Source organism: Pongo pygmaeus, chromosome 9 (assembly GCF_028885625.2).
Source record: "Pongo pygmaeus isolate AG05252 chromosome 9, NHGRI_mPonPyg2-v2.0_pri, whole genome shotgun sequence".
Taxonomy (NCBI): Eukaryota; Metazoa; Chordata; class Mammalia; order Primates; family Hominidae; genus Pongo; species Pongo pygmaeus.
Window position 1 is genome coordinate 20,882,585 of NC_072382.2, and position 26,725 is coordinate 20,909,309.

At 52.3% G+C, this 26,725-nt stretch overlaps 1 protein-coding gene across 1 annotated transcript in view; it reads right to left on the minus strand.

Annotated features, from left to right (window-relative positions):
- Positions 1-279: 279 nt before the first annotated feature.
- The window catches only part of CREB3L1 (cAMP responsive element binding protein 3 like 1), a 44,526-nt gene continuing 18,080 nt past the window's right edge, over positions 280-26,725 (minus strand). Inside the window, exons 2-12 of the mRNA XM_054439769.2 lie at positions 22,077-22,305; positions 13,733-13,917; positions 11,657-11,735; positions 10,547-10,704; positions 9,228-9,377; positions 9,032-9,090; positions 8,783-8,851; positions 5,322-5,421; positions 4,220-4,346; positions 1,176-1,440; positions 280-993 (exon numbers count right to left, since the gene is read on the minus strand). Coding sequence (XP_054295744.2) covers positions 957-993; positions 1,176-1,440; positions 4,220-4,346; positions 5,322-5,421; positions 8,783-8,851; positions 9,032-9,090; positions 9,228-9,377; positions 10,547-10,704; positions 11,657-11,735; positions 13,733-13,917; positions 22,077-22,305 — 1,458 coding nt within the window. The 3' untranslated portion in view covers positions 280-956. The remainder of the gene's footprint in view (positions 994-1,175; positions 1,441-4,219; positions 4,347-5,321; positions 5,422-8,782; positions 8,852-9,031; positions 9,091-9,227; positions 9,378-10,546; positions 10,705-11,656; positions 11,736-13,732; positions 13,918-22,076; positions 22,306-26,725) is intronic.

Sequence of the window (26,725 nt, forward strand, 5' to 3'; positions counted from 1 at the left end):
AAAATAAAAAGTGAACAGGCTGGGCATAGTGGCTCACGCCTGTAATCCCAGCACTTTGGGAGGCCATGGTGGGCAGACTGAGCCCAGGAGTCTGAGACCAGCCTGGGCAACATAGCAAGACCCTACCTCTACTACAAAAAAAAAAAAAAAAATGCCTTCTCATACTCCTATACCCCCACATCCCCTGCCAGAATATAAAATCAACTTGCCCTTGTTGTTTCCCTGCCCTTTGGTTCTACTTTCCCTCCCCTCCAATGAAGAAAGGCACAAAGTCAGGAGTTGATGCTGCATCTTTTTTTTTTTTTTTTCAGTTTTGCTTTCTTAAAGCATGTGCTGAGCTGATGAAGAGAGCAGTTTGGCAATTAAAAAGGCCCAGCGGCTTGGGCAGCAGCAGAGGGGTGCCAGGTGAGGGTCGGGGAGTCCCTCTTTCCTGGGCCAGGGAGCAGCAAAGCCCGCACTAACTTCATAAAATATAAAACAAGGGAGGGGCGAAGGGAAGAGGGAGATTTGTAAAATACAATATCTTAGGGGATTGGCAATAATAAAAAATAAGGTTCATTATTTACAAACAATTTCTGTTCTTGGTCTCTGTACAGTGGGGGTGGGGTGAGGGGGTGTCTGTGAGTGGGGTGAGTTGATGTGTCTGTTTGGGTGCAGGTGTGGGGGCAGGGAGGCAGTGGTCGTGGTGGGCATATGAGAGAGGAGGTGGGGTACCCAGTGAGTGGTTTGTCTGAGAAGGACGGATGGATACTGGTGGGAAGGAGAATGAGAACAGAGTGGTCGGCCCAAGGGAAGAGTCCAAATGTCAGGGGCAAGGAAGGGCTGGGAAGTGGAGCCTTTTCTCCTGGAATGGGAAGCTCCAGGAGGCAGGGGCATGAAGCGGATCCGGGTTAGTGAGCAAGAACTCCTCTTCTGGGTGCCAGGGGTACGTCCTATGTCCTGGGTCTTGGCATGGCCTAGGAGAGTTTGATGGTGGTGTTGGGGCCCAGATCCCTGGAGAGAGAAGAGAGGCCAGGGATGACTCTGTCCAGCAGGAACCCTCTTACCCTCTGCAAGCTGGATCTAGACCCAGTAGGGATGGGGCCTTGGGAGGGTGTGGCCAATGTGGGGACCAAGAGTGGGCAGGAGGCAGGTGGAGCCTGAGACCTCAGGAGGGAAAGGGGCCACCCACCCACCTGTCGTGGAACCACTCCTTGGAGTGGGAGAAGTCGGGGCTGGTGCCGTTTCCACCGTCTTTAGGCCAGGCCTCACTCAGGTACTTGGTGGTCTCGTGGGTGCTGTCCAGGTGATCATGCTGCAGGTGGTCCTGGGGCCGCTGCTCTGCTGGCCCCCCGGGGTTGATTTCCCAGCCATCTGGGGGCTCCATGGGCAGCAGGGCGCTGCGGCCATCTTCCCATGAGCCTGCCCCGTCATCGTAGAATAGGAGGCTCCGGGAGGGCACTGGAGAGGGAGTGTAGGATGAGCGGCATGCCCAAGATTCCCTCAACATCCTGGCCACATTCATGGCCTAGTGGTTAAGGACGCAGGCCCTGGATCTGAGTCCCAGCTCTGACACTTCCCGGATGTGTGACCTCAGGTAAGCCACACACTTTGCTTTAACCTTTCTGAGCCTCAGTGTAGTCATTTGTCAAATGGGGATACTAGGACCAACCTCATGTAAATGAGAGGTTTAAATGAGGTAATACAGGGGAAGTGATTGAAACTGTGTTCAGGAAATACTCAGAAAAGTCACCTCTTCCTAGCAGAGGGTACTGAGTTTGGGCATCTGGGAGCTGTGTTCTAACCTCCACCACTTACTTGCTCTATCTCTCTTTTTTTTTTTTTTTGAGACAGAGTCTTGCTCTGTCTCCCAGGCTGGAGCGCAATGGCACGATTTTGACTCCCTGCAATCTCCGCCTCCCGAGCTCAAGCGACTCTCCTGCCTCAGCCTCCCGAGTAGCTGGGACTACAGGTGTATGCCACCATACTGGGCTACTTTTTGTATTTTTAGTAGAGACGGGGTTTCATCAAGTTGGCCAGGCTGATCTTGAACTCCTGGGCCTCAAGTGATCCTCCCACCTTGGCCTCCCAAAGTGCTGAGATTACCGGAGTGAGTTACCGCACCCGGCCAGTCCACCACTTACTTTCTGTGAGACCTGGAATAAGTCTCTTCCCCATTCTAGATCCTAATTTGCCCTTCAGAGAAGGAAAACACAAATATGTGTTGGACACCCATCAGTTGTTAGGCATTATCCAAGGCCCATAGACCTAAGTAGGGTGGTTAAAATCTTAGAGAAACTCTAGGGAATGAGGTTTCTTTAGCCCCGCTTCCCAGAGGAGGCAACTGAAGCTCCAGGCACTCAGGGAAATTGTTCTGCCTGAAGGGAGGATGCGAATCCAGGTCTGCCTGGCCCTGGGATCTGCTGCCCCTCCGGCTCTGCAGCCATGACCTTGTAGTCTGTGTGAACAGAGGTCCCTGGAACTGTGCAATGTGCCAGCTCTGCAAACCAGCCTGCTCCAAAGCCATCTGCCTGCTGGGTTGTGTCTTCCTCTCCACCCAGCCTAGATCCTGGGCCTAAAACCCACTGCCTTCCCTCCAAGGGGCTCATTCATTCCCTCCTCTCACTGTGGCTTTATCCATCAACTCCAGCTCTCTTTCCACTCCTTTCTCTCCAGTGGCTTCTGTGGCCTTGGAAAAGCAGACACATGGCTCTCCAGACCTTGCATCGCTGCTGCCCACCCGCCTTTAGTAACCACCCTGTTCTCTCCTCCTCAGCCTGCACGTGTCCGGGGAGGAGCTTTCACTCTCCCTGTCTCTACTTCCTCTTTCCCTAACCCTCCCCACACCAGCTTCCTCCCCTCAAGGCCCTCAATGTCTAGCTCATCCTCCCTGCTATATCCCTCCTTCTTGAAACTCATTCCTTAATCTTCCCTCCTCTGACCTCCCATCTGTTTCCTCTTCCTCCTCCTGTCCTGCCAGACACGTGGTTCTTGGTAAGTGACTGACTGGTAAGTGATGAGGGATAGCCAGGAAGTTCCTCTGTGGGTCCACCTGAAGGATTCTCTGCCTCTGAAATCCACACTCTTCTTTGCTGGGCCCTACCCTGGTTCTCCCTTTGCCAGCTACTGTGATGTAGCTATTCTCTCCTCTGTGAGCTCTAAGAGACTGAGCGTGCTCATTTCATAAGCACAGACACTGTGCTGTTTCATGCACTGTCTCACAGCCATGGCTCAGTAAGTACAAAATTGCCACTCCCATTTTCTAGATGAAGAAATGAAAGCTTAAGACACATGCCCCTGGTCACACAGCAAGTGGCAGTGCCGGTTACGATGGACATGACATCCCCATGCTCCTAACCACTGTACGTTTACTATCCCCCTTGGAAACAGCAGATATCTGAACCCACACCACCGCTACTCTTCCTCTGTCCATGGTAGACATTATCAGTGGATCATGACACTCCTTCCTGTCAATTCTGAATGGTGCCTCAGAGTCCTTCTTTTTTTTTGAGATGGAGTCTCACTCTGTCACCCAGGCTGGACTGCAGTGGCGTGATCTTGGTTCACTGCAACTTCTGCCTCCCAGGTTCAAGTGATTCTCCTGTCTCACCCCTCTCAAGTAGCCGGGACTACAGGTACATGCCACCATGCTCAGATAAGTTTTGTATTTTTAGTAGAGGTGAGGTTTCACCATGCTGGCCAGGCTGGTGTCGAACTCCTGACCTCAGGTGATCCACCGCCTTAGCCTCCCAAAGTGCTGGGATTACAGGCATGAGCCACCGCGTCCGGCCCAGGGTCCTTCTTAACTCAGTGTTTCAGGCAGCTACCACCACCTTATTGGAAATGGCTTTTGAGCTGAAACTCACTTGTTGTCCCTATCATGAGATACTGATGGTGCCTAGCAGATGCCCCATAAGCACTGGCACCATAATGCATGGGGCCCGGGGCTGGAACATTCCTGTTATCCCCTAAACCCACCTCCTGCAAGCCACTCCTGAAGCTCTCTGGGAGCTAGGCTGGGCATCGGGAGCTCTGTATTTTAGTCCCAATTCTACCACAAACACTGAGCAAAACATAGACTCTCTTTGGGCCTCAGTTTCCCCATCTGGAAAATGAGGCAAAATGAGATAATGCTGACCCCACACTTGACTTCTCTCTTATGTCTGGCTTCTGCCCGGACACTGGGGCTGGGGCAGGGCAGCCCCAGCCCAGGGAGCTGGCATGACAGGCGGGCACTCACTCTGGCTGGCCGTGTAGACGCTGTCTGCGGCCATGGGGTCTTCCTTCACAGTCTGGGAGCCAGAGGAGAACTCAGGAAGGCAGGGCACGAGGGAGCCCAGCACCAGAACAAAGCACAAGGCTGCCACCTGGTAGCAAAGAGACAGTGGCATCAGATCTGGGACAAAGAGGGGCCACGGCCCTGACCACCCCACTCCTCCTCCCCCAAACCAACAGGCACAAAAGTCTTAGCGTTTTCCCAAGGAAGCAGCTCCTCCAGTCGACCACTCCCTCCTACGTGTGGGGTCTCCTATCCTCTCTGGGGAAGGCAGGGGCCGCCCAGGCCATCCCAGCCCATTGTAGGGGGGTCGCCACAGGCAGTGCTAGAAGTAAGAGGGAAGTGGCCAATGTGAAGTCCCCTTATGGGGTAGAGGAATCAGGAAAGGAAGGAATAGGTGCAGGTGGGGCTTGGGGCTGGGACGAGGGAGGGGGACACACCGCCACATCACTTTCTCAGCAGGATTCTGGGGAGCCTGGCTAGCGGGAGGTGCTGAGAGCCAGGGAGCCCACACTACCCTGCCCATAGCCTGGCTCTGCCGCCTGACAGCTTGAGGGTCTCGGAGGGCCGGGGTATGCTGAGCCAGGTGGCAAGAGACTGGCCATTTCCAGAAGAAGATGGAAGAGGGACCGGAAGAGGTCTGAAGCACACCCTGGGAGCCTTCCGGGTTTCCAGGGGTTTCCTCAGCCTTTTCACTGCCTTCTGTTCCAGAAAGAACCATGTCAGTTCTTCCCTGAGTCTCCCCAAGCCCTTCCCTGCACAAGGCCTGTGGAAGCCACCTCCTCAAGGAACCTGCCCAGCTGTCCCCTAGCTGGGGCCACTGGAGTCACCTACACATCTACACTGTGTTAACCAGTCAGGGATGGGTGTGAGGCAGAAGGCACCATGGGCTTGGAGAAGGAGGCTGGGGTTGGCTAGAACCAGCCCACCAGGCGCCAGGATGGTGTACCCTGGTGACGCTGCCCACGATGTTACTGATCCTCAAAGCTCTGCACAACCCTGGAAAAAGCCAGCCTTGGGAAGAACTCTCCTCCTGTGGGCCTGTGGTGGAGGGAGCCACACCTACCATGAGGCAGGTCCCAGTCTGGGTGGCGGCCATCTTGTAAGGTCTGGAGATCTTGTTGGTGACCAGAGTCTGGAGTTTCTGCAGCTGCTGGAGCAGGGTCCTGAGGAGGGCACAGCAGTCAGCTGGCAGGCTTCGACCCCGCAGGCATCTCTGCCTCCTGGAGCTCTCCTAGGGGGCTGGCTCCAGACTTGGCCTCCACACCAGGAGCCCGTTTCAGTCAAGATAGGAAAGGTCACCTCCTGCGTGGCTCCTCTGCAGAGTGGCCTGGCACCTGGGGCCTGCCTCATGGTGACTGGCTGGGTCACCCTGTGGAAGCTCAGGCCTGCCCTGTGATGCTCCTGGCCAAGGGGGTTGGAGGAGGGAAGGCCTGTCCCCAGCTGCACAGAGGCCAGCCTTCTTTTGCTTAACCGACACCCGCCACGGTTTCATCGACCTTCCCTCCCTGGCACCCCCAGCACCCTGAGCTGATAAGAAGGAGCTGTTTGGCACAGTGCCTGGTATGTAGTGAGTGTCTAGTAAATGGTAGCTATTGTTTTTGTTAGGTTTTTTGTTTTGTTTTGTTTTGAGACAGAGTCTCGCTCTGTCACCCAGGCTGGAGTGCACTGGTGCGTTTGCGACTCACTGCAACCTCCGCCTCCCAGGTTCAAGTGATTCTCCTGCCTTAGCCTCCTGACTAGTTGGGACTACAGGCGTGTGCCACGACGCCGGCTAATTTTTGTATTTTTAGTAGAGACGGGGTTTTGCCAGGCTGGTCTGGAACTCCTGACCTCAGGTGATCCACCCGCTCCGGCCTCCCTAAGTGTTGGGATTACAGGCATGGGCCACCGTGCCCAGCCATTTTTGTTTTATTGCTGTGTTTGCTTTTATCACGGCACTTCGTTTATTTATAGATTTCCACATCAGTCTCCTTTACTAACTGTGGCCTCCCTGAGGGTGAGGCCTGGGTCCCACTCAGCGTGGAATCCTCTGGGTGCACACAGAATGCGTTCAGCACAGGCTTGGTGGGCAAATGTTTAATCTCTCTCCACCCAACCGGGCACGTAGGGGTTGCAGTTCCCATAATGTACAGCAGGTGGCGAAATAACTCCAAGGGCCTGGACCTACTTTGGGCCAGAAAGGAACCCCAGCTAGAGACAGAGGGGTGGGGTGGGGGGTCAGGTGGGATTCTCCAGGCCAGTCAGGGAACAGAGGAGTGGCTGGATCCCGCTGGAGAAGCTGGGGGAGAAGGAAGGAAAGAAGGAAAAAGTCTTGTGTTGAGCACCTGCTGCATACCAAGGCTGTTGTCTAGGTTATTGTAATTAATCCCAGCAAATAATTATTAAAGACCTACCACAGGCTCATGGCTGGGCACTATCAGGAATTTGGAATGAAAATAATGGCGGGGTGTGGTGGCTCACGCCTGTAATTTCAGCACTTGTGGGAGGCTGAGGCAGGAGGATTACATGAGGTCAAGAGTTCAAGACCAGCCTGGCCAACATAGCGAAACCCTGTCTCTACTAAAAATACAAAAATTAGCCGGGTGTGGTGGTACACGTCTATAATCCCAGCTATTTGGGAGGCTGAGGCATGAGAATTGCTTGAACCCAAGAGGCGGAGGTTGCAGTGAGCCGAGATTGTGCCACTGCACTCCAGCCTGGGCGACAGAGCAAGACTCTGTCTCAAAAAAAAAAAGTAAATAAAAATAAAAAAGTAAAAATAATGAAAGAAGGCCAGGTGCAGTGGATCACGCCTATAATCCCAGCACTTTGGGAGCCAAAGCAGGAGGTATGCTTGAGCCCAGGAGCTGGAGACCAGCCTGGGCAACACAGCAAGACCACGTCTCTACAAAATACTTAAAATTAGCCAGGGGTGGTGGTGTGCGCCTATGGTCCTAGCTACTTAGGAGGTTGAGGGGGGAGAATCAGGAGTTTGAGGCTGCAGTGAGCTATGATCACCCTACTACGGTCCAGCATGGGCAACAGAGTGAGACCCTATCTCAAGAAAATAAATAAATAAAAATAATGAAAGAAGAATAAAAGCTAACATGAATTGCACATTCCTAAATGCCAGGCATCAGGCTGGATCCTTTATTCGCAGGATCTCATAAATACCCTCACATTCAATCCTATGAGATAATGTTTCTTTTCTTTTTTTTTTTTTATTTGAGACAGAGTCTCACTCTGCCACCCAGGCTGGAGTACGGTGGTGCCATCTCAGCTCACTGTAACCTCTGCCTCCTGGATTCCAGTGATTCTCTTCCCTCAACCTCCTGAGTAGCTGGGATTACAGGCACGCACCACCACATCCGGCTAATTTTTGTATTTTTAGTAGAGATGGGGGTTTCACCATGTTGGCCAGGCTGGTCTTGAACTCCTGGCCTCAAGTGATCTGCCCGCCTCCGCCTCCCAAAATGCTGGGATTACAGGCGTAAGCCACTGTGCCTGGCCCTATGAGATAATGTTTCTATCATCCCCATTTAGACGAAGAAACAGGGGCCCAGAGATATTTAACAATTTCTCCAGAGTCACAAAAATGGCAGAGCAGCGTAACAACCAGAGCTGTGACTTGACGTGGCTGCTACCTGCCAAGCACTGTGCTGCTGTCTCTATACTCCTGTTTCTCAAACTTCATAGTACATGTGAATCACCTAAGGACCTTGTGAATGTGCAGTTTTTAGCTCAGTAAGTCTGGAGAGAGTTCTGAAATTCTGCATTTTTTTTTTTTTGAGACGGAGTCTGGCCCAGGCTGGAGTGCAGTGGCACAGTGTCAGCTCACTGCAACTGCTGCCTCTTGGATTCAAGTGATTCTTCTCCCTCAGCCTCCTGAGTAGCTGGGATTACAGGCGCCCACCACCATGCCCAGCTAATTTTCTATTTTTAGTAGAGATGAGGTTTCACTATGTTGGTCAGTCTGGTCTCGAACTCCTAACCTCAAATGATCCACCCGCCTCATCCTCCCAAAGTGCTGAGATTACAGGCGTGAGCCACTGTGCCCAGCCTGCATTTCTAACAAGCTCCTAGGTGATGCTGATGTTGCCTGTCTGGGGCAGCTGGCTTTGAGTAACAAGGATTTACACCAGTGGTTCTCAAACTTGAGGGTGCAACCTAATTACCTGGAGGGCTTATTAAAACACAGGGCACTGGGCCCTACCCCTGGAGCTTCTGATTCAGTAGACCTGGCATGGGGCCTGAGAATAAGCATTTCTAATAATTCCCAGGGATTGTTGCTGGTCTGAGGACCACACTTTGAAAATAACTGCTCACTTAAGCAACTCCCCAGCCCTGCCAGGTGTAGGTAGGGAAAATGGGAACACAGGGAGGTGCAGGATGTAAGTGGCCCAAGGCTACAGGGTGTGTTTCTGGGGTCCCTGTCATCCTAAACTTAGTTCTCTCTCCTCTCCCCTGTCTCCCAGAGCTATGCAGAGCCAGGCACGGGTTGCAGAGGGGCAGGGGGCCAGGTTGGATGCAGGAGGCACCACTCACCTGTTGGCATTCTCCAGGGTCTCCACCTTCTTCCACAGTTCATTGTTCTCAGATGTAAATGTCTCCACCCTGTAGGGGCCAAGCAGGCACAGGCTCAGGAGCAGCCCCCAGACTCACGACAGCCCCTCGGCCCAGCCCACCACCATCACACTCCCTGTGCCCCCTGCCTCTGCTGCCCCATGAAGGAGGGTCTAGGGGAGGGCAAGTCAGGCAAGGGAGTGGATTGCCCACCCCTCCCAAGCCGCTTACTTCTTTTCTAGACACTCCACATACTCCTTCTTCTTACGACGGCTTTCCTGGGCCGAGATCTAGAGGAGGAGGCCCAAAAACAAGGTTTAGCACTGCCACATATTCACTTCCTGGGACCCCTGATTTCAGAGCTGGTATGCCAGGGGAGCCCACCCACAAAGGAAGCCCTCTGAAGCCCCAGGGTGGCAGGCTTTACCTTATTCTTGATTTTCCTCCGGACTCTCTTCAAGGCCTTCTCCTCGGCTTTGGTGAGGGGGAGTTTTGTGGGGATGGGGTAGCCCTCAGCAATCAGGGTCCGCTTCTCCTCCTCTGTCAGGAGCAGTGGCCCTGATGTCCCCTGTAATTTCTGCAGGAAGTACGATGTGGTAGTTAGGAGCCCTGGGTTCAAATTCAAGCCCAGGCAGCCCTGGGTTCAAATTCAAGCTCTGCCATGTGCTATCTATATGACCTGGGCAAGGCACACAACTCTCTATGCCTCAGTTTCCTCATCTGAAAAGAGAGTGGATCTGGGTGAAATTCAGTAACATGTGTCAGGTGCCAGGATGGTGCCGAGAGCTCAGGTGTTAGGCTCTTAGTGCATTGTTCGGGAGGGCTTCCTGGATCCCATCCCTGAGACCGCACCCTCAAAGCTTACTTGTCCAGGGTGCCCCAAACAGCATCTCCCTCAGACCCCTCCCTCCAATCTTGGCTTGGGAGACTCCACACCCATCCCAGGGCTCAGGGCCTAGCTCCATGTTTCGTGGGGATTCTGGACCATCTGGGCACTGTCCCTCACACAGCGCTCCTGGGAGGCAGCCTGGGTCATCCCTTGGAGGTCAGGAATGTCAAGTTCTAGTCCTGGCTCTGCAACAGTCTCCTGTTCACCATGAGGCAGGGCGAAAGGATTTGAATTCCCGACCAGGCGCGGTGGCTCACGCCTGTAATCCCAGCACTTTGGGAGGCGAGGTGGGCAGATCACGAGGTCAAGAGATTGAAACCAGGTTGGCCAACATGGTGAGACCCCGTCTCTACTAAAAGTACAAAAATTAGCTGGGCATGGTGGTGTGCACTTGTAATACCAGCTACTCGGGAGGCTGAGGCAGGAGAATCACTTGAACCCGGGAGGCGGAGGTTGCAGTGAGCTGAGATCGTGCCACTGCACTCCAGCCTGGCGACAGAATGAGACTCCATCTCAAAAAAAAAAAAAAAAAAAAAAAAAAAAAGCCAGACACAGTGGCAAGTGCCTGTAATCCCAGCTACTTGGGAGGCTGAGACAGGAGAATTGCTTGAACCTGGGAGGCAGATGTTTCAGTGAGCTGAGATTGAGCCACTGCACTCCAGCCTGGGCAACAGAGCGAGACTCAAAAAAAAAAAAAAAGAATTCGAACTCCCATCTGCCAGGTAAGCATCCCTCTGAATTCTGATGAGGGTGGTGATCAGTCTCGGGGCTCCCCAAACCCTCCCGACTGGCCAGTGCACTCAGGTGGATGTATTCAATTCCTCACTTCTGGGATCAGCCCACCCCCAGCTCCTTACGTGAGGGGCAGTGAGGAGTGGGGAGGTGGAGATGGCCGTGGAGGAGCGCGCCATGGGCCTGACAGGGCTGGAGGGGGGCAGAGAGCGGGGACTCTGGGAGCCGTCGCTGTCGCTGCCATGGCTGCTGGGGGGCGTTGGAGGCATCTGCACAAGGTCCTCTGGGGAGAGCAGGGGAAACCGGGTTAGCAACGTTGCATACCAGCTCCACTTGGACATCATGAGTTCAGCTGACCATGGGCTTGCACAAGCCCTGACATTGTGGGACACGGACTGCCAGGCCCTTGGTCTCAGCTATGACATCAGAAGCCCCTCTGCAGGGTCAGAAAGACAGTTGACATCTGGGTAGCCAATTCCTGGGTGCTGCCTCATCTGACACCACAGAGGCCCAGCTCCTTTACGGCTCGCCCTTGGTATAGACATCATAGGAGCTGAATTCTTGGGAGGTCCTCCCCGACCTCTGACTTCACAGGGTTCAGGGCCTTAAGCTCAGTGACTCCAGAAGATCACTAAGCTCCAGCTCAGCAACCCCAGAAGGTGACTGGGGCCTCTCTCTCATAGGGTCAGGCTGGGCAAGCAGGAGTGATGGCAGCAGTAGACTGGGCAAGAAGAGGACTGGAGGAAGGCTGGGTGCAGTGGCTCACGCCTGTAATCACAGCACTTTGGGAGGCTGAGGCAGGTGGATCCCCTGAGTCAGGAGTTCAAGACCAGCCTGACCAATATGGCGAAACCCCGTCTCTACTAAAAAATACAAAAATTAGCCAGGCGTGGTGGTGGGCACCTGTAATCCCAGGTACTCAGGTGGCTGAGACAGGAGAATTGCTTGAATCTGGGATGGGGAGGTCGCAGTGAGCTGAGATCGTGCCATTGTACTCCAGCCTGGGCGACAGAGTGAGACTCCATCTCAAACAAACAAACAAACAAAAAAAAAAAAAGAAGAGGACTGGACAAACAGTGGGCATGGATGGAGGGAGAGTGGGTAGGGCAGGGTGGAGAGGATATTCTGGGGCGGGGAAGGTTGTCGAGAGACAGGGATTGGCTGAACCAAGGAAGTGGGGATGCTATCTGCCTAAGACTGGAGGAAAAAAGAGCCCTTCCCCTGGACACACCTACCCGGTGTCACTTTGAGGAACTGGTTCACCTCCGGAGGCTCTGCTTTGATCACTGGCAGCTGAGTCATCTCTCCCGGTGCCTGAGGAGCAGACAAGCCCAGCTCCATTAGCTGCCCCTGGGTCTGTCCCCACCCTGCCATCTACCCACCTCCTCCCTAAGGCTGGTGGCCTGCCCTGCACAGTTGGGGAAGTGGCTAGGCTCGGAGTTCTGGGCACAGCTGCAAGGGAACAGAGGCAAGTTCTTGAACTTAGAGAAGCCAAGTCACACCTAAGAGAAAGGATTGGTGGCCAAGCAGTGTAGCTCAGACCTTAAGTTCAGAGAAGGTGAGCCTCTGAGGTGGGGGGCCACCTTCTACACCAACTGTGAAGTCCACACAGGCTTTGGTATGTGGATTGCCATGAGGATAATGGCAAGAGGTAATGTCTGGAACAGTGTAGCTGTTCAATGGCTGGTAGCAATAGTACAGAAGGAGGCATTAATTGGCTGGGGGCTCTGAGGATGCTCCCTGAGAAGTCAAAGTCTGAAATGAGTCCCAGGGTATAAATAGAAGTAGAATCCAGACAAAGAAGTTGGAGGCAATGAGAGCTCCTAATGGGTTTGAAGCAAAGGCCTGATAGAATCAGATGGACATTTTTAACAAACATGCATTTCTCTTTATTTCTATTCTGACTTGTTGTTCCAGAAAGGACTTCAAGAACATGCATGGCTTTGTACACGTGACTACCGACATGCAAGTAAGTGGTGCTCTCTCTGAGGAAGGCACGGTGTTGGGGGCTGGATTGCAGGCGCTGGGCTGCAGCCCCAGAGAGAAGATCGTGATATTGTGGGTGGGACGCAGAATCCAGAATGTAGGCTGATGAGTAAGAATCCCAGAAGGTTCAAGTTGGCAGGGACCTTGGAGATTCCTTGGTCTGCATCCCAGCTCAGCCCTCGAGTGACAGAGAGGGGACTGCGGTGCAGAGAGCTCACTGTTGACAGTGCCAGCTCCTGTGCCTTCCACTAGGGGTTATGACCTCACTCGCGTGGGCTTCAGGGTCTGGCAGGCCGAATTTGGAAGGCAGGTCAGTTGCTTCTAACTGTATGATTTTGGGCAAATTACTTAACCCCTTGAACCTCAGTTTCCCTTTCTGAAGCCTCCTCTCCCCTGGCTGCTGCTGCTGTCACTCCGTCCCTTTCTGCTTTGGCAAGGCCTGAGGAGTCTCAGAACTAGTCTTGGAGATGGTCTCAAAAGATCCTGCATATTTGCCGCCGACCCTTGATCCCACGGGTCTGTGGTGGAGCAGGGAGGGGCTGACCTTTCTTGCCTTCGGCCACGTACAGTTAGAGCAAGTGAGCCGTGTGGCCAGCAGGGGGCAGGGCCAGCCACGCTCCCATCCAGGGATTTCAAGATGCTGCTCATCCTGTGGAATCCTAGGGCTAGAAGCACCTTAGGGGGTTCATGAGCCCATTTTACAGAGAAGGAGGACGTGCAACGTGCCCAGAACACAAAGGAGGCACCGAGTTGGGACTCAGGCAGGGCCTCGGCTAGGAGCCAGGGGTCTGGGGTTCACATTCCCAGAGGGGTCTTGGGTTTATAGCTGAATGCTGTCATCTACACATTCGTGGAGGAGGGAATTCAGCCTGAGAGTGTGGGTTAAAAATATTAATCTCATAAATGTAAACAATTGGAATATAGCACACTTTTTTTTGTAATTTCCATTTTGGTCTTTTTTTCTTTTTTAAAAATCCTGAAGCTTTGAGAAAAGTCAGTGGCCTGGGCTGTCTCCACCTCTGAGACCCTGGACTGGGCTCCTGATGCCAGCCCTGCCTGGAGCCCTGCAAGCTGTCTTTTTCTGCACAGGCGAGAGCCTCAGTTACTCCAAGGGGGCTGTGGCTTGTGCCCGTTGTAGGATGGTGAAGGAGCAGCCAGGGGAGTAGGCGGAGGCCTGGGCTGGGCGGGGGCTTCCCACCCTCAGCCCTGAGGCTCATGTCTTCCTGTTCACAGAGCCCCAGGGCACAGGGCTTTGGGCACCTCTTCCCACAGACCCACCAGCCCTCCTCCCTCCCTCAGCCCCTACAAACCGTCCCCAGGCTCACCTGGTGGGGGATGGGCAGCCTGGACAAAGTGCTGAGGCCCAGCAGCGGGGTGGTGGCCATGGCGGCCACAGCAGCCATGGCCGAGGGGGCAGCCAGAGGGTCCACGGGCAGCTCCGGGCTCTGCTCCTGCTTCACCATGATGGAGCACAGTTTGTGTCCCAGCGCCCACGCTCCATGCTCTGCGTCTAGGGGAAGGGGAAAGGCTCAGGGGACTCTAGGGCAGAGGTCTCAGCCCCCTGCCTGCCGGCTGGGAGCTGCTCTAGGCTGAACTGAAGAGAGCTGTTAGGGTAGACCAGGGGGCAGGCAGGAGAGAGGGTGGTTGTGAGGTGAGGGGGAGTTGTCTGGGGCCAGAAGAGGTGAGGACATCCTCTTCATTCAGCAGCTTACAGAATGAGCTTGGGCACCAGATTCACACTCGTCTTGATTGGCTGTGTGTGTGACCTTAGGCTAGTTGCTTAACCTCTCTGAGCCTGAGCTGCTTCATCTGTAAAATGGGGAAAGGAACAGGACGTACCTAATAGAGAAGTTCTGAGGCTTAAGTAGTATAATGTACATAAGACACTTAACACTGTGAGTGTTAATACTTAACACTGGTGAGAAGTAAATGTTCAGGCTGGGCGCCGTGGCTCACTCCTGTGATCCCAGCACTTTGGGAAGTCAAGACAGGCAGATCGCTTGAGCCCAGGAGTTCGTGACCAGCCTGGGAAACATGGCGAAATCCCGTCTCTACAAAAAATACACACACACAAAATTAGCTAGGTGTGGTGGTGTGTGTCTATAATCCCAGCTACTCAGGAGGCTGAGGTGGGAGAATCACTTGAGCGGCCAGGTGCAGTGGCTCACGCCTGTACTCCAGTTCTTTGAGAGGCCAAGGCAGGTGGATCGCTTGAGTCCAGGAGATCGAGACCAGCCTGGACAACATGGTGAAAGCCTATCTCTACTAAAAATACAAAAATTAGGCAGTTGTGGTGGCACGTGCCTGTAGTCTCAGCTACTCAGGAGGCTGAGGCAGGCAGGAGAATCGCTTGAACCCGGGAGGCAGAGGTTGCAGTGTGCTGAGATCGCGCCACTGCACTCCAGCCTGGGCAAGAGTGAGACTCTGTCTGAAAAAAAAAAAAAAAAAAAGAGAGAGAGAATTGCCTGGGAGGAGGAGTTTGCAGTGAGCCAAGATTGCGCTACTGCACTCCAGCCTAGACAGACAGAGACCCTGTCTCGGAAAAAAAAAAAAAGAGTAAGTGTTCAATAACTACAAGCCAGTGTTAATACAACTATTGTTATTTAGTAAACATTTGCTGTGCACTGTGCTAGATGCTGGGAATATAGCAAGAGTCACAAGCAGTTTAGCGTAGTTGGAATGCAAAGGGGAGTGGAAGATGGGGTCAGAAAGGCCAGTGGGGGTGGCTTGGCCTCGGAGGCTGGGGTAGTTCAGAGATGTGACTTTATCCTAAAGCAAATGGGGAACTGCTGAAGAGTTTTTTATGTGCTCAATTTTTTTTTTTTTTTTTTAGTTTTTTTTTTTTTTTAAATTGAGACAGGATCTCACTCATTCGCCCAGGCTGGAGTGCAGTGGTGCCATCATGAGTCACTGCAGTCTTGACCTTCCTGGCTCAATTGGTTCTCCCACCACAGCCTCCTAAGTAGCTGGGACTACAGGCGCATGCCACCATGCCCAGCTAATTTTTGTATTTTTTTGTAGAGATGTTGCCCAGGCTGGTCTCGAACTCCTGAACTCAAGTGATCCACCCACCTCGGCCTCCTGAAGTGCTGGGATTACAGGCATGAGCACCTGGCCCAAATTTGCAATTTTAAGAAAGATTATGGCTGGGTGCGGTAGCTCACGCCTGTAATCCCAGCTTTGCGAGGCTGAGGCAGGAGGATCGTTTGAGCCCAAGAGTTCAAGGCTGCAGTGAATTATGATCAGACCACTGCACTCCAGCTGGGTGACAGAGTGAGACCCTATCTCTAAAATTAAATCAATTAAAAAAATATGGCCTGGCGAGGTGGCTCATGCCTGTAATCCCAACACTTTGGGAGGCTAAGATGGGCGGATCACCAGGTCAGGAGATTGAGACTATCCTGGCTAACACAGTGAAACCCCGTCTCTACTAAAAATACAAAAAATTAGCTGGGCGTGGTGGTGGGCGCCTGTAGTCCTAGCTACTCGGGACGCTGAGGCAGGAGAATGGTGTGAACCCGGGAGGCGGAGCTTGCAGTGAGCCGAGATTGCGCCACTGCACTCCAGCCTGGGCGACAGAGCGAGACTCTGTCTTAAAAAATATATATATATATATATGTACATATATATACACATATATACACACATGTATGTGTATATACACACATATATACACACGTATGTGTATATACACACATATACACACGTATGTGTATATACACACATATACACACGTATGTGTATATACACACATACACACGTATGTGTATATACACACATATACACACGTATGTGTATATACACACATACACACGTATGTGTATATACACACATATACACACGTATGTGTATATACACACATATACACACGTATGTGTATATACACACATATACACACGTATGTGTATATACACACATATACACACGTATGTGTATATACACACATATACACACGTATGTGTATATGTACACATATACACACGTATGTGTATATACACACATATACACACGTATGTGTATATACACACATATACACACGTATGTGTATATGTACACATATACACACGTATGTGTATATGTACACATATACACACGTATGTGTATATGTACACATATACACACATATATACATTCACATATATACACACATATATACACACATATATACACATATATACACACATATATACACACATATATACACATATGTACATATATACACACATATATACATATATACACATATATATACACATATATATATATATAAAAGATCACTCTGCCCTCGTGTGGGGACTAGACTGGCTGCAGGCAAGATGGAGGCAGGGAGAACTGCAGGAGGTATTGAAATCGGCCAGGAGAGAGAGAAGGGGAGGCCTGAGCAAAGGCAGTGGCAGTTGTGATGGAGAGGAGGGAACAGATTTAGAAGGAAGCATCCACAGGACCTGGTGACTGGGGGTATGCGGCGGGTGGAGGAGGCGGCAGTGGGGAGCAGTGAGAGGTGAGGCTTAGATTTCCTGAGGGAAGAACCCACCTCCTGCCCACCTAGTGGGCCTCCTGGTTTCACCTGGGCAATAGGGCTGGCAGGCATCACCCCTTTTCCTGATGGGTGCCCACAGTCTTCCACTCTAAGTCAGCCCTGTTCATGGTGGCCCCACTGCCTGGCAGCCATTGAAGCAGCGGGTAGGACGGGGAGAGGGGAGGGGAGCCAACATTCAAGGCAGGGCTGGAGGGGACTCTGGACTTTGGGGCCTGCTGTGGTGGGGGAGAGGGAGTAGTGGCTGATTGACCACCTTGGAGGCCAGGCCACACCCTGTTGGGAGCCTGAGTGCCCCAGCTCTGGGCCACAGGCTGCCCATGGGCTCCAGGAATACCCACAATCTTCCCAAATTACAGGGCCTGGCCACCGGCCTCCGGGAAGCTGCCCCCTGCAAAGGGCCCACAGACAAATTGCTTTAAAAATAGACGTGGGAGCCGGGTGTGGTGGCTCACGCCTGTAATCTCAGCAATTTGGGAGGCTGAGGCGGGAGGATCGCTTGAGGCCAGGAGGTTGAGGCTTTGGTGAGCCAAGATCGCAACACCATACTCTAGCCTGGGTGACAGAGTAAGGCCCTGTCACTCTGCCCCCCCCCCCAAAAAAAAATTAATAACTAAAAAAAGACTTAGGGTGGCTGAGGAGTTGCCAGGCTGACCTAAGAGGGGTGGACGTCCCTGCCCTCATGGGGTTTGGGGGGAGGTACAAAGGTTTGTCTTTGCCCCTAGAGAATCTCAAAGACTATCAGACGCAGCTCACACTTCTTGCGCTGAGCACAGCTCTAAGCCCTTGACACACATGAGCTTCTATTTTTTTTTTCTTTGAGATGGAGTTTCGCTTTTGTTGCCCAGGCTAGAGTGCAATGGCGTGATCTCAGCTCACCGCAACCTCTGCCTCCCGGGTTCACCGATTCTACTGCCTCAGCTTCCGGAGTAGCTGGGATAACAGGCATGTGCCACCACTCCCGGCTAATTCTGTATTTTTAGTAGAGACGGGGTTTCTCCATGTTGGTTAGGCTGGCCTTGAACTCCTGACCTCAGGTGATCCGCCCTCCTCGGCCTACCAAAGTGCTGGGATTACAGGAGTGAGTCATGCGCCCGGGGAAATGAGCTTCTTTACTCCTCCCAACAACTCTCTGGGGGCAGGCACCATTGTTCTCCCCATTTAACAGGTGAGAAAATTAAGAAATTCACTCAAGACTGGGCCCTTTAGAGGGAAAGAGGAATAAGATAAGAACACTGTTCATTGTTACAAGCACCCATAGTGTTTCTGTTTTATTTTTTTTCTTTTTGAGACAGGGTCTTGCTCTGTCGCCTAGGTTGGAGTGCCGTGGTGCCATCATAGCTCACTGCAGCCTCGACCTCTGGGGCTTAAGATATCCTCCTGCCTCAGGCTCTTAGGTAGCTGGGACTACAGTCATGTGCCACCATGCCTGGCTAATTTTTTAATTTTTAATTTTGTGGAGAAGGTGTTTTGCTATGTTGCCCAGGCTGGTCTCAAACTCCTGAGCTCAAGCAATCCTCCTGCCTCGGCCTCCCAAAGTGCTGGGATTATAGGTGTGACTCAGCATGCCTGGCCCGCCCATAGTATTCATAGGACTTTTATGTGCACAATGAAAATAGTCACTAATTATTATTATTTATATTAATTTTTGAGACAGAGTCTCACTCTGTCATCCAGGCTGGAGTACAGTAGCATGATTTCGGCTCACTGCAACCTCCGCTTCCTGGGTTCAAGTGATTCTCCTGCCTCTGCCTCCTGAGTAACTGGGATTACAGGCACACACCTCCACTCCCAACTAATTTTTGTATTTTTAGTAGAGACAGGATTTCACCTGTTGGCCAGGCTGGTCTGGAACTCCTGGGCTCAGGCAATCCTCCTGCCTCGGCTTCCCAAAGTGCTGGGATTACAGGCATGAGCCACTGCACTTGGCTGCTGCTAATTATTGATATATATATATTATGTGCTGGGCACTTAGCAGGGTATTTTGTATACATATATATTTAAGCCTGACCAGAACTCTCAGGGTGTATATTATTTTCATTTTATCATTGAGGAAACAGAGGCCCAGAGAGGTTAAGTAACTTGCCCAAGATCACCCAGCGGCTGGTGGAGACACCGGGATGCACACCAATGCCTTTGTGGGTCCCAACCCAATAGCCCTGGCTGCCCTTCTTGACTGGCAAATGTGGTGGTGGCAAGGGTTTGCGGTTGAGAATCAGGGTGTGCTATTATGTCTCTGTTCTGCATTTTACTGTGGGTGTGACCTAGACAACTGAGCTTTTGTGAAGTCTCAGTTTTCTTTTTCTTTTTTTTTTTTTTTGAGACGGAATCTCGCTTTGTCATCCCCGCTGGAGTGCAGTGATGCAATCTCAGCTCCCTGCAACCTCCGCCTACCGGGTTCAAGCAGTTCTCCTGCCTCAGCCTCCTGAGTAACTGGAATTACAGGCGCACGCCACCATGCCTGGCGAAATTTTGTATTTTTAGTAGAGATGGGGTTTCACCATGTTGGTCAGGCAGGTTTCGAAATCCTGACCTTGTGATCTGCCCGCCTTGGCCTCCCAAAGTGCTGGGATTACAGGTGTGAGCCACTGCACCCGGCCAAGTCTCAGTTTTCTTATCGGTCACGTGGGGATTATGATAAAAGTGATTCTAACCTCACCTGTCAGTCATGAGAAATAAATGTGATAATTAACATGAAGGCAATCTAGACTGGAGAGTACTATAGAAATGTTTATTGTTATTTGCATTTGTAGATATAGATACTAAGGATTACAGAGGTTAAGCAACATGTCTGTGATCACACAGCCAAAAGCGACACAGCCAGGACCACCTGTATTTGAGGAAATGCCCAAAGGGACCATTTCTAAGTGGGGCACAATGTGGGTCTTGAATGCTGATTACCTGAGTGGAAGAACTCAGGGTGCTCTTTGCTTTAAAGGATGGAGTTACGGGGAGAGGAGAGCTTTAGAGAATGCTACCTTCAGGAATAAAAGAGGGTACAGGAATCTCTCTCAAGTAGCGTCTCAGAGGACAACACAGTATGAGGAGGCAGTGAGGTTCTAGAGTCTTGGTAACTTGTCTATAGCTTATTATTATTATTATTATTATTTGAGACAGAGTCTCGCTCTGTTGCTCAGGCTGGAATGCAGTGACGCACTCTCAGCTCACTGCAAGCTCCGCCTCCCAGGTTCACGCCATTCTCCTGCCTCAGCCTCCTGAGTAGCTGGGACTACAGGCACCTGCCACCATGCCCGGCTAATTTATTTTTTATTTTTAGTAGAGATGGGGTTTCACTCTGTTAGCAAGGATGGTATTATTATTATTTTTGAGACAGAGTCTCGCTCTGTCACCCAGGCTGGAGTGCAGTGGCTTGATCTCTACTCACTGCAACCTCCGCCTCCTGTGTTCAAGTGATTCTCCTGTCTCATCCTCCAAAGTAGCTGGGATTACAGGCGCCCACCACCATGCCCGGCTAATGTTTCTATTTTTAGTAGAGACAGGGTTTCACCATGTTGACCAGGCTGGTCTCGAACTCCTGACCTCAAGTGATCTGCCCACCTCAGCCTCCTAAAGTGCTGGGATTACAGGCGTGAGCCACAGCACCCGGTCTATTTTTTTTTTGAGATGGAGTCTCGCTCTGTTGCCTAGGCTGGAATGCAATGGCGCAATCTCGGCTCACTGCAAGACTCCGCCTCCCAGGTTCAAGTGATTCTCCTGCCTCAGCCTTCCAAGTACCTGGGATTACAGGCAGCATGTAATGGAGGCACCATGTGATGGAGGGCATCATGCTGGGCTAATTTTTGTATTTTTGTAGAGACGGGGTTTTATCACGTTCGCCAGGCTGGTCTTCGTCTCCTCACCTCAGGTGATCCACCTGCCTCGGTCTCCCAGAGTGCTGGGATTACAGGCATGAGCAACTGCACCCAGCCAGTTATTATTATTAATATTATTATTATTATTATTATTATTTTTGAGATGGAGTCCCACTCTGTTGCCCAGGTTGGAATGCAGTGGTGCGATCTCAGCTCACTACACTTTCTCCACCCGGGTTCAAGCAGTTCTCGTGTCTCAGTCTCCTAAGTAGCTGGGATTACAGGAACGCACCACCACGCCCGGCTAATTTTTGTATTTTTTTTTTTTTCTTGTCACCCAGGCTGGAGCGCAATGGCTCACGGCAACCTCCGCCTCCCGGGTTCAAGCGATTCTCTTGCCTTAGCCTGCCGAGTAGCTGGGATTACAGGCACCCACCACCGCGCCCAGCTAGTTTTTGTACTTTTTTTTTTTTTTTGAGACGGAGTCTCGCTCTGTCGCCCAGGCTGGAGTGCAGTGGCAGAATCTTGGCTCACTGCAAGCTCCGCCTCCCGGGTTCACGCCATTCTCCTGCCTCAGCTTCCCAAGTAGCTGGGACTACAGGTGCCCACCACCACGCCCAGCTAATTTTTTATATTTTTAGTAGAGACGGGGTTTCACTGTGTTAGCCAGGATGGTCTCGATCTCCTGACCTAGTGATCCGCCCGCCTCGGCCTCCCAGAGTGCTGGGATTACAGGTGCGAGCCACCGCGCCCGGCCCTGTATTTTTTTTTTTTTAGTAGAGACGGGTTTTCACCATGTGTTGGCCAGGCTGGTCTCGAACTCCTGACCTCAGGTGATCCACCTGCCTCGGCCTCCCAATGTGCAGGGATTACAAGCCTGAGCCACCACACCCAGCCCCACAGTTATTACTGAATTACCCCCACTGTATCCTCTAAGTCAGCGGTTTGCAAACCTGAGTGTGCATCAGAATCACCTGGAAGGCTGGGCCCTACCCACAGGGTTGTGATTCAGCAGGTTTGGGGTGGAACCCGAGAATCTGCATGTCTAACAGATTCTCAGGTGATGCTGCTGGTCTGGGAACCACACTTTGTAAACCACTGACTTAAGTCAGCAAAAAACCCTTTTGAGAAGTGCTCCTCTGGCTTTGAACTGAGGGAGAACAGAAAGGCAGGGAGCAGCACCTCCTAAGGGGTTTGTGGTGGCTCCTCTTGGAGCCTCTGGGAGTCTCAGGCTGCAGGCACACTCTCTTGTCACCCCAGAGCTTCCTCCCTCCTGGGCCTCCTGGGCCTGTGCTGTCCCCAGTTTCTTCCACCTCTTACCTTGGGTGGTGTCCTCCATCTTGATGGGCACAAGGGGGCTCTGGGGAGCTGAGTCGCCACTCAGGGAGTAGCTGTGCTCTGCTTGGATGCCTGGCGTAGGGGAGTCCAGTTCCATGTCCAATAGAGGGCTCTTCTCATCCAGCACAGGGTCATCAAAGAAGCTGCTGAACAGGTCATTGGAGAAGTCCTCCATGTTCTCCGTGAAGTGGTCCAGGTGCTCAGGAAAGTGCTAGGGAAGGAGGAGGCGAGGGGAAGAGGGAATTCAGCTTTGTTGGGAAGGGGGTGCAGGTGCTACTGTGGTGGTGCAGCACCCCACCACGGCCACCACTGTCCCTGCAACCTCCCATTACTGTGCCCATTCCCATTAATATCAGCAACATCACCAATCTCCCCACTACCAACATTGCAACACCAACTCTCATCATTTCCATCATGACCGTTACCACTGTCATCCCGTTCTCTCTACCACCAGCTCCACCCTCACCATTGTTATCTGCAAGGGTGAGCTGAGGACAGGATAAAAAACTCCCTGGACCAGGCAACAGGACACTGGGCTCTGTGACCTTTGTCAAATCACTTAAACTGCGTGAGTCAGTTTCTCAGTCCTTCTTACTTCCTTCATAGGCTGATGTGAAGACAAAGTAAAAGAACAACCGTGTGTCTACGCCAACAAATTTGTTTTGCAAAGGCAATATTAGTGAATTTTGTATGATCTTTTGCTGGAATGTGGGAAGGGAGTGATGCAGGGCAGTGGAATTCTCGAGGCCTCCAGTCCCCTCAGCAGCACAGTGTCCATCTGTCTTCAAGACTTCGGGGTCTTTCTCCTTTCCCAAGCCATCCTTTATACGGAGAGGTTAGGCTCGGGAGCCCTACTATTTAGGTTCAAATGATGGCCTCCATCCTTCTAGCTATGACTCAGTGCTGTTTAAACTGTGGGTGGTGACTCATTAATGGGTTGTGAAATCAATTTAGTGGGTCACGACCAGAATTTTAAGTAAAAATAAAACAGAAAAAAAAAAAAAGAGTAGAAAATATCAGAGCACACAGCACACAGTGGAGTTAAATACCTGGCAATGAAAAAAAATCACAGTTATGTGTGTGTGTGCGCGCACATGTGTGTACTTGGTAATGATGTAACATGTATTTCTTAGAAACAAAAAAGTCTGAAAAATCTTGGTCTCCATGATCTTGGGAAGGTCAATTAACCTCTCTGTTTCATTTTGTCCTCCGTACAGCTGGTAATATTAATAGTTCCTACCTGCTGAGATTGTCATGAGGATTAAACAAGTTAATCCACGTACAGGCCTTATAACAGTCCCTGGCACATAGTAATTACTCAATAAACATTGCCTCTTATTGTTAGTAAAGCACCCCAGTGGCTGACATATAGTAGGTTCTTGTACGTTATTTTTCTCTCTCTAAAGAATTATAAATGTGTAAAGAAATGTTTCTTTCTCTCTCTTTCTGTCTTGCTTGCGAGAGTCTCACTCTGCCACCCAGGCTGGAGTGCAGTGGCATGATTTTGGCTCACTGCAACCTCCATCTCCCGGGTTCAAGCGATTTGCATGCCTCAGCCTCCCAAGCAGCTGGGGCTACAGGCGTGCACCACCACGCCCAGCTAATTTTTTTGTATTTTCAGTAAAGATGGGGTTTCACCATGTTGGCTAGGCTGGTCTCAAACTCCTGGCCTCAAGTGATCTGTCCGCCTTGGCCTTCCGAAGTGCTGGGATTACAGGCGTAAGCCACCGTGCCTGTCCAACAAATGTTTCTATTGTTTGTTCCTTATTTATTGAACGAATGAATTTGCTGGTGGGTCAGAAGAGATGGGGGATGGGGGGCTGCCTTAGGTCCTGAAGCCCCACCTGCTGAGTGGTTAAAGGCTTGTGCCAGGGGGATTCCTTCAAGGTCTGGAGTTGTTGGCCCTTTCTGGCCTGGAATATTGGGAGCCTGTCCCAATCTGGAAGGTAATGAGCAGAGAAGCCTTCTGTATGAGCATAAGGTTCAGGGCCACATGAGTCTGTCTGCATGGAGTAGGAGATGAACACGAGCTCTGGAGTCACATAGATGTGCTTTTGACTCCTAGCTCCACCACTTGCTAAGTTGCTTAGTTTCCCCGTGCCTCAGTTTCCTTATCCATAAGGGGAAAATAATAGTTCCTACCTCATAGTGTTGCCATGAGGATCTAAAATTTTGTTAGATTAGTACTTACCTCATAGGAGTATGAGGGTAAAATGAGTAAATACTGTACATATAAAACACAGAACAGTGCCTGCTACAGAGTGAGGGCTCGATCATCGTTAGTTATCTTCATCATGAAAACTGCAGCCCCTAAACTCTGTCCCTGAGCTGAGCTTGGAACCAGTGGTGGGAGTTGTGGGGGGAATGTTTGGCCTTTCCCTCCAAACAAAGCCTAGTGAGATAATCCAGGACAAAATGAGCTCAGAAGCCCCATTGGCAGGGGTACTCTCCCACTTCCCAGTTTGCCAGCAATCAGTCATCATCCTACATTTCTGTTGTGCTTTTAACCCAAAGTGCTCTCCTATGCATCATTTCATTTAATCTTCACAATTATCCAATGAGACAAGACAAATGCATATTGGCATTTGACAGAGAGAGAAACTGAGGCCCAGGGAGCTAATACAGCAGGGAGGTGCCCACCATCCCTCACTGTCCCGTCCTTCTACAACTGCAGCAGACCCTCCCCGGTCCGGTAATTGCCCTGAGGCAGGGTTTGCACCCTGTTCACCCGCTGGCTTCCAGCACCTGGCTCATGATACTGATGGAGGGACAGGGCCTTATAACCCAGATGGCAATGCCATCAGCATACCAATTGTCCATCAATACCTGGAGTGAGGCAGTACCAGGAGGTCAGAGCTGAATGAGTTTCTAAGAATCACTGTGATCCCAGACAGAGGCCATTTACAGGGTATAACCACCTCCCAACCACCCAGCCAGCCACAGCCAGGGCTGCGCTAGCTACACCCTCCGCAGAGCCCGGGCCTGCCGGCTGGGGGCGCTTCCGCCAGCTCTCTCCCTTAGGGTCTCTCAAAGGCCTGGTGTTGGGCCCAGTGGGAGGGGGCTGTGAGCAGAGGGAGCCGGTGAGTCAGCCGCTAAGGTATTTCTCCAGCAGCTGCTTCTCAGGCGATAAGGGTTTGCCAAGCCCCTTCCTGGGGCCTGGGAGAGGAGAGATGCTTCCTGGGATCTGGCCTGGATTCCCTGAAGGCCTTGGCTCAGGCAGATGACCCAGGTTCTTCCCAGAGACCCTTTTAGGGTGCCCACAGGAAACTGCTTAGAGAGCTCAGCTGGCCCCATTGTGTGAGCAGCCCCCACCCCACCTGCTAGAAACAGCAGCCAGAACCCAGCAGGATGGAGCTTCCAGAGCCGCGGGAGCCAAGTGGAAGGGGATGGCAGCCAAGGGGCAGGCGGGGTGGGAGTGGAGGACACTCCAACGCCCAGGTCCTCTTTGCGCCGGGCTTCTTCAGGTGCTGGGTGGACGGTGGGGGCGTCCCATCCTCCCTAGGCCCACCTCGCCCTCCTGGGAGCACTGCCATCAGGGACTCCCCTAGAGAGCTCTGCGGCCCTAGTTCCGTCTGATGCCTGGCCTCTCATGGCGGCTAAGGTAGGGTTGGTTTCTATCACCAAGTTAGAGGCAGAAGGGACGGGAGAAAGCTCCCCGACGGTCCCCTGCCCCCCGCTCCCCCCCTCGCTCCCCCACTCCTATTTCTTAGTAGAGAAAACTCCAGTCCAGAGAGGGAAACGCAGCTACCCAGGACGCACAGTGAGCGAGCTGGTGAAGTCCGGGGCTGCAAAGTGAGCTGGTGAAGTCCAGGGCTGCCCTGGCGTGTGCGGGACCTTCTGGTCCTCTCACTCCTTCCACCGCATCCACTTGGCCCCATCCCTGAAAAGCCCATTTTGAAGACCTCAGACCTCCTCTGCTCCAGCACGCCCCCTTGTCCCCTCTACCCCCAACCACACCCAGCCCTCCCTCCACTTCACACACAAAAGTTCAGGTTTAGATTGTCCGATGGAAATTGGGGAGCAAGAGGAAGGGGTCGGTGGCCAGGAGTCCACGAACGTCAGGGGAGCCATGTGTCAACGCTCTGAGGGCGACAGGGTTCTGCAGGGGGTGAGCGTCCTACAGGGGTGCCTTTCCAGGCAACGGGGGTGGGAAGCCGGAGAAGGAAATATTATGATTTGTTTCCCTCCTCGTTAAAGACTTTTTCCTATAGTCGTGCCAATATAAGCTCCTTCTCGGCTGTCACGCGCAGCCGGCGCCGGCTTCCCTCCCTTGGAGGAGAGGTTCCCGAGCTCTCCGGCTTGCAGACCTGCGTACCCCTCCTCTCGGCTGCACCCCCTCTTGGAGCCCGGCCTCAGCCGTCCGCCCTTTAAATTTTAGAGAAGGATCCGGGTGCCGCCATCCTGGAGCGGCCCACAAAGGGTTAACCCGGGAACACCCGGGGCCGCCCCTCGCCGGAATCCGGCCTGCTCATTGGTGGGAGCCGCAGAGCTCCTGGCCAATGGCGGGAGGCTGCGAGCAGCCGCCCGTGGCGGCGTGGAGGGCACCGGAGGAGTGCAGGGCTCGCGCGGAGGAGGGTCCCGGCCTGCGTCTACGGCCCGCGGCTGTGGGAGCGCAGGGTGCACTGGCTTGG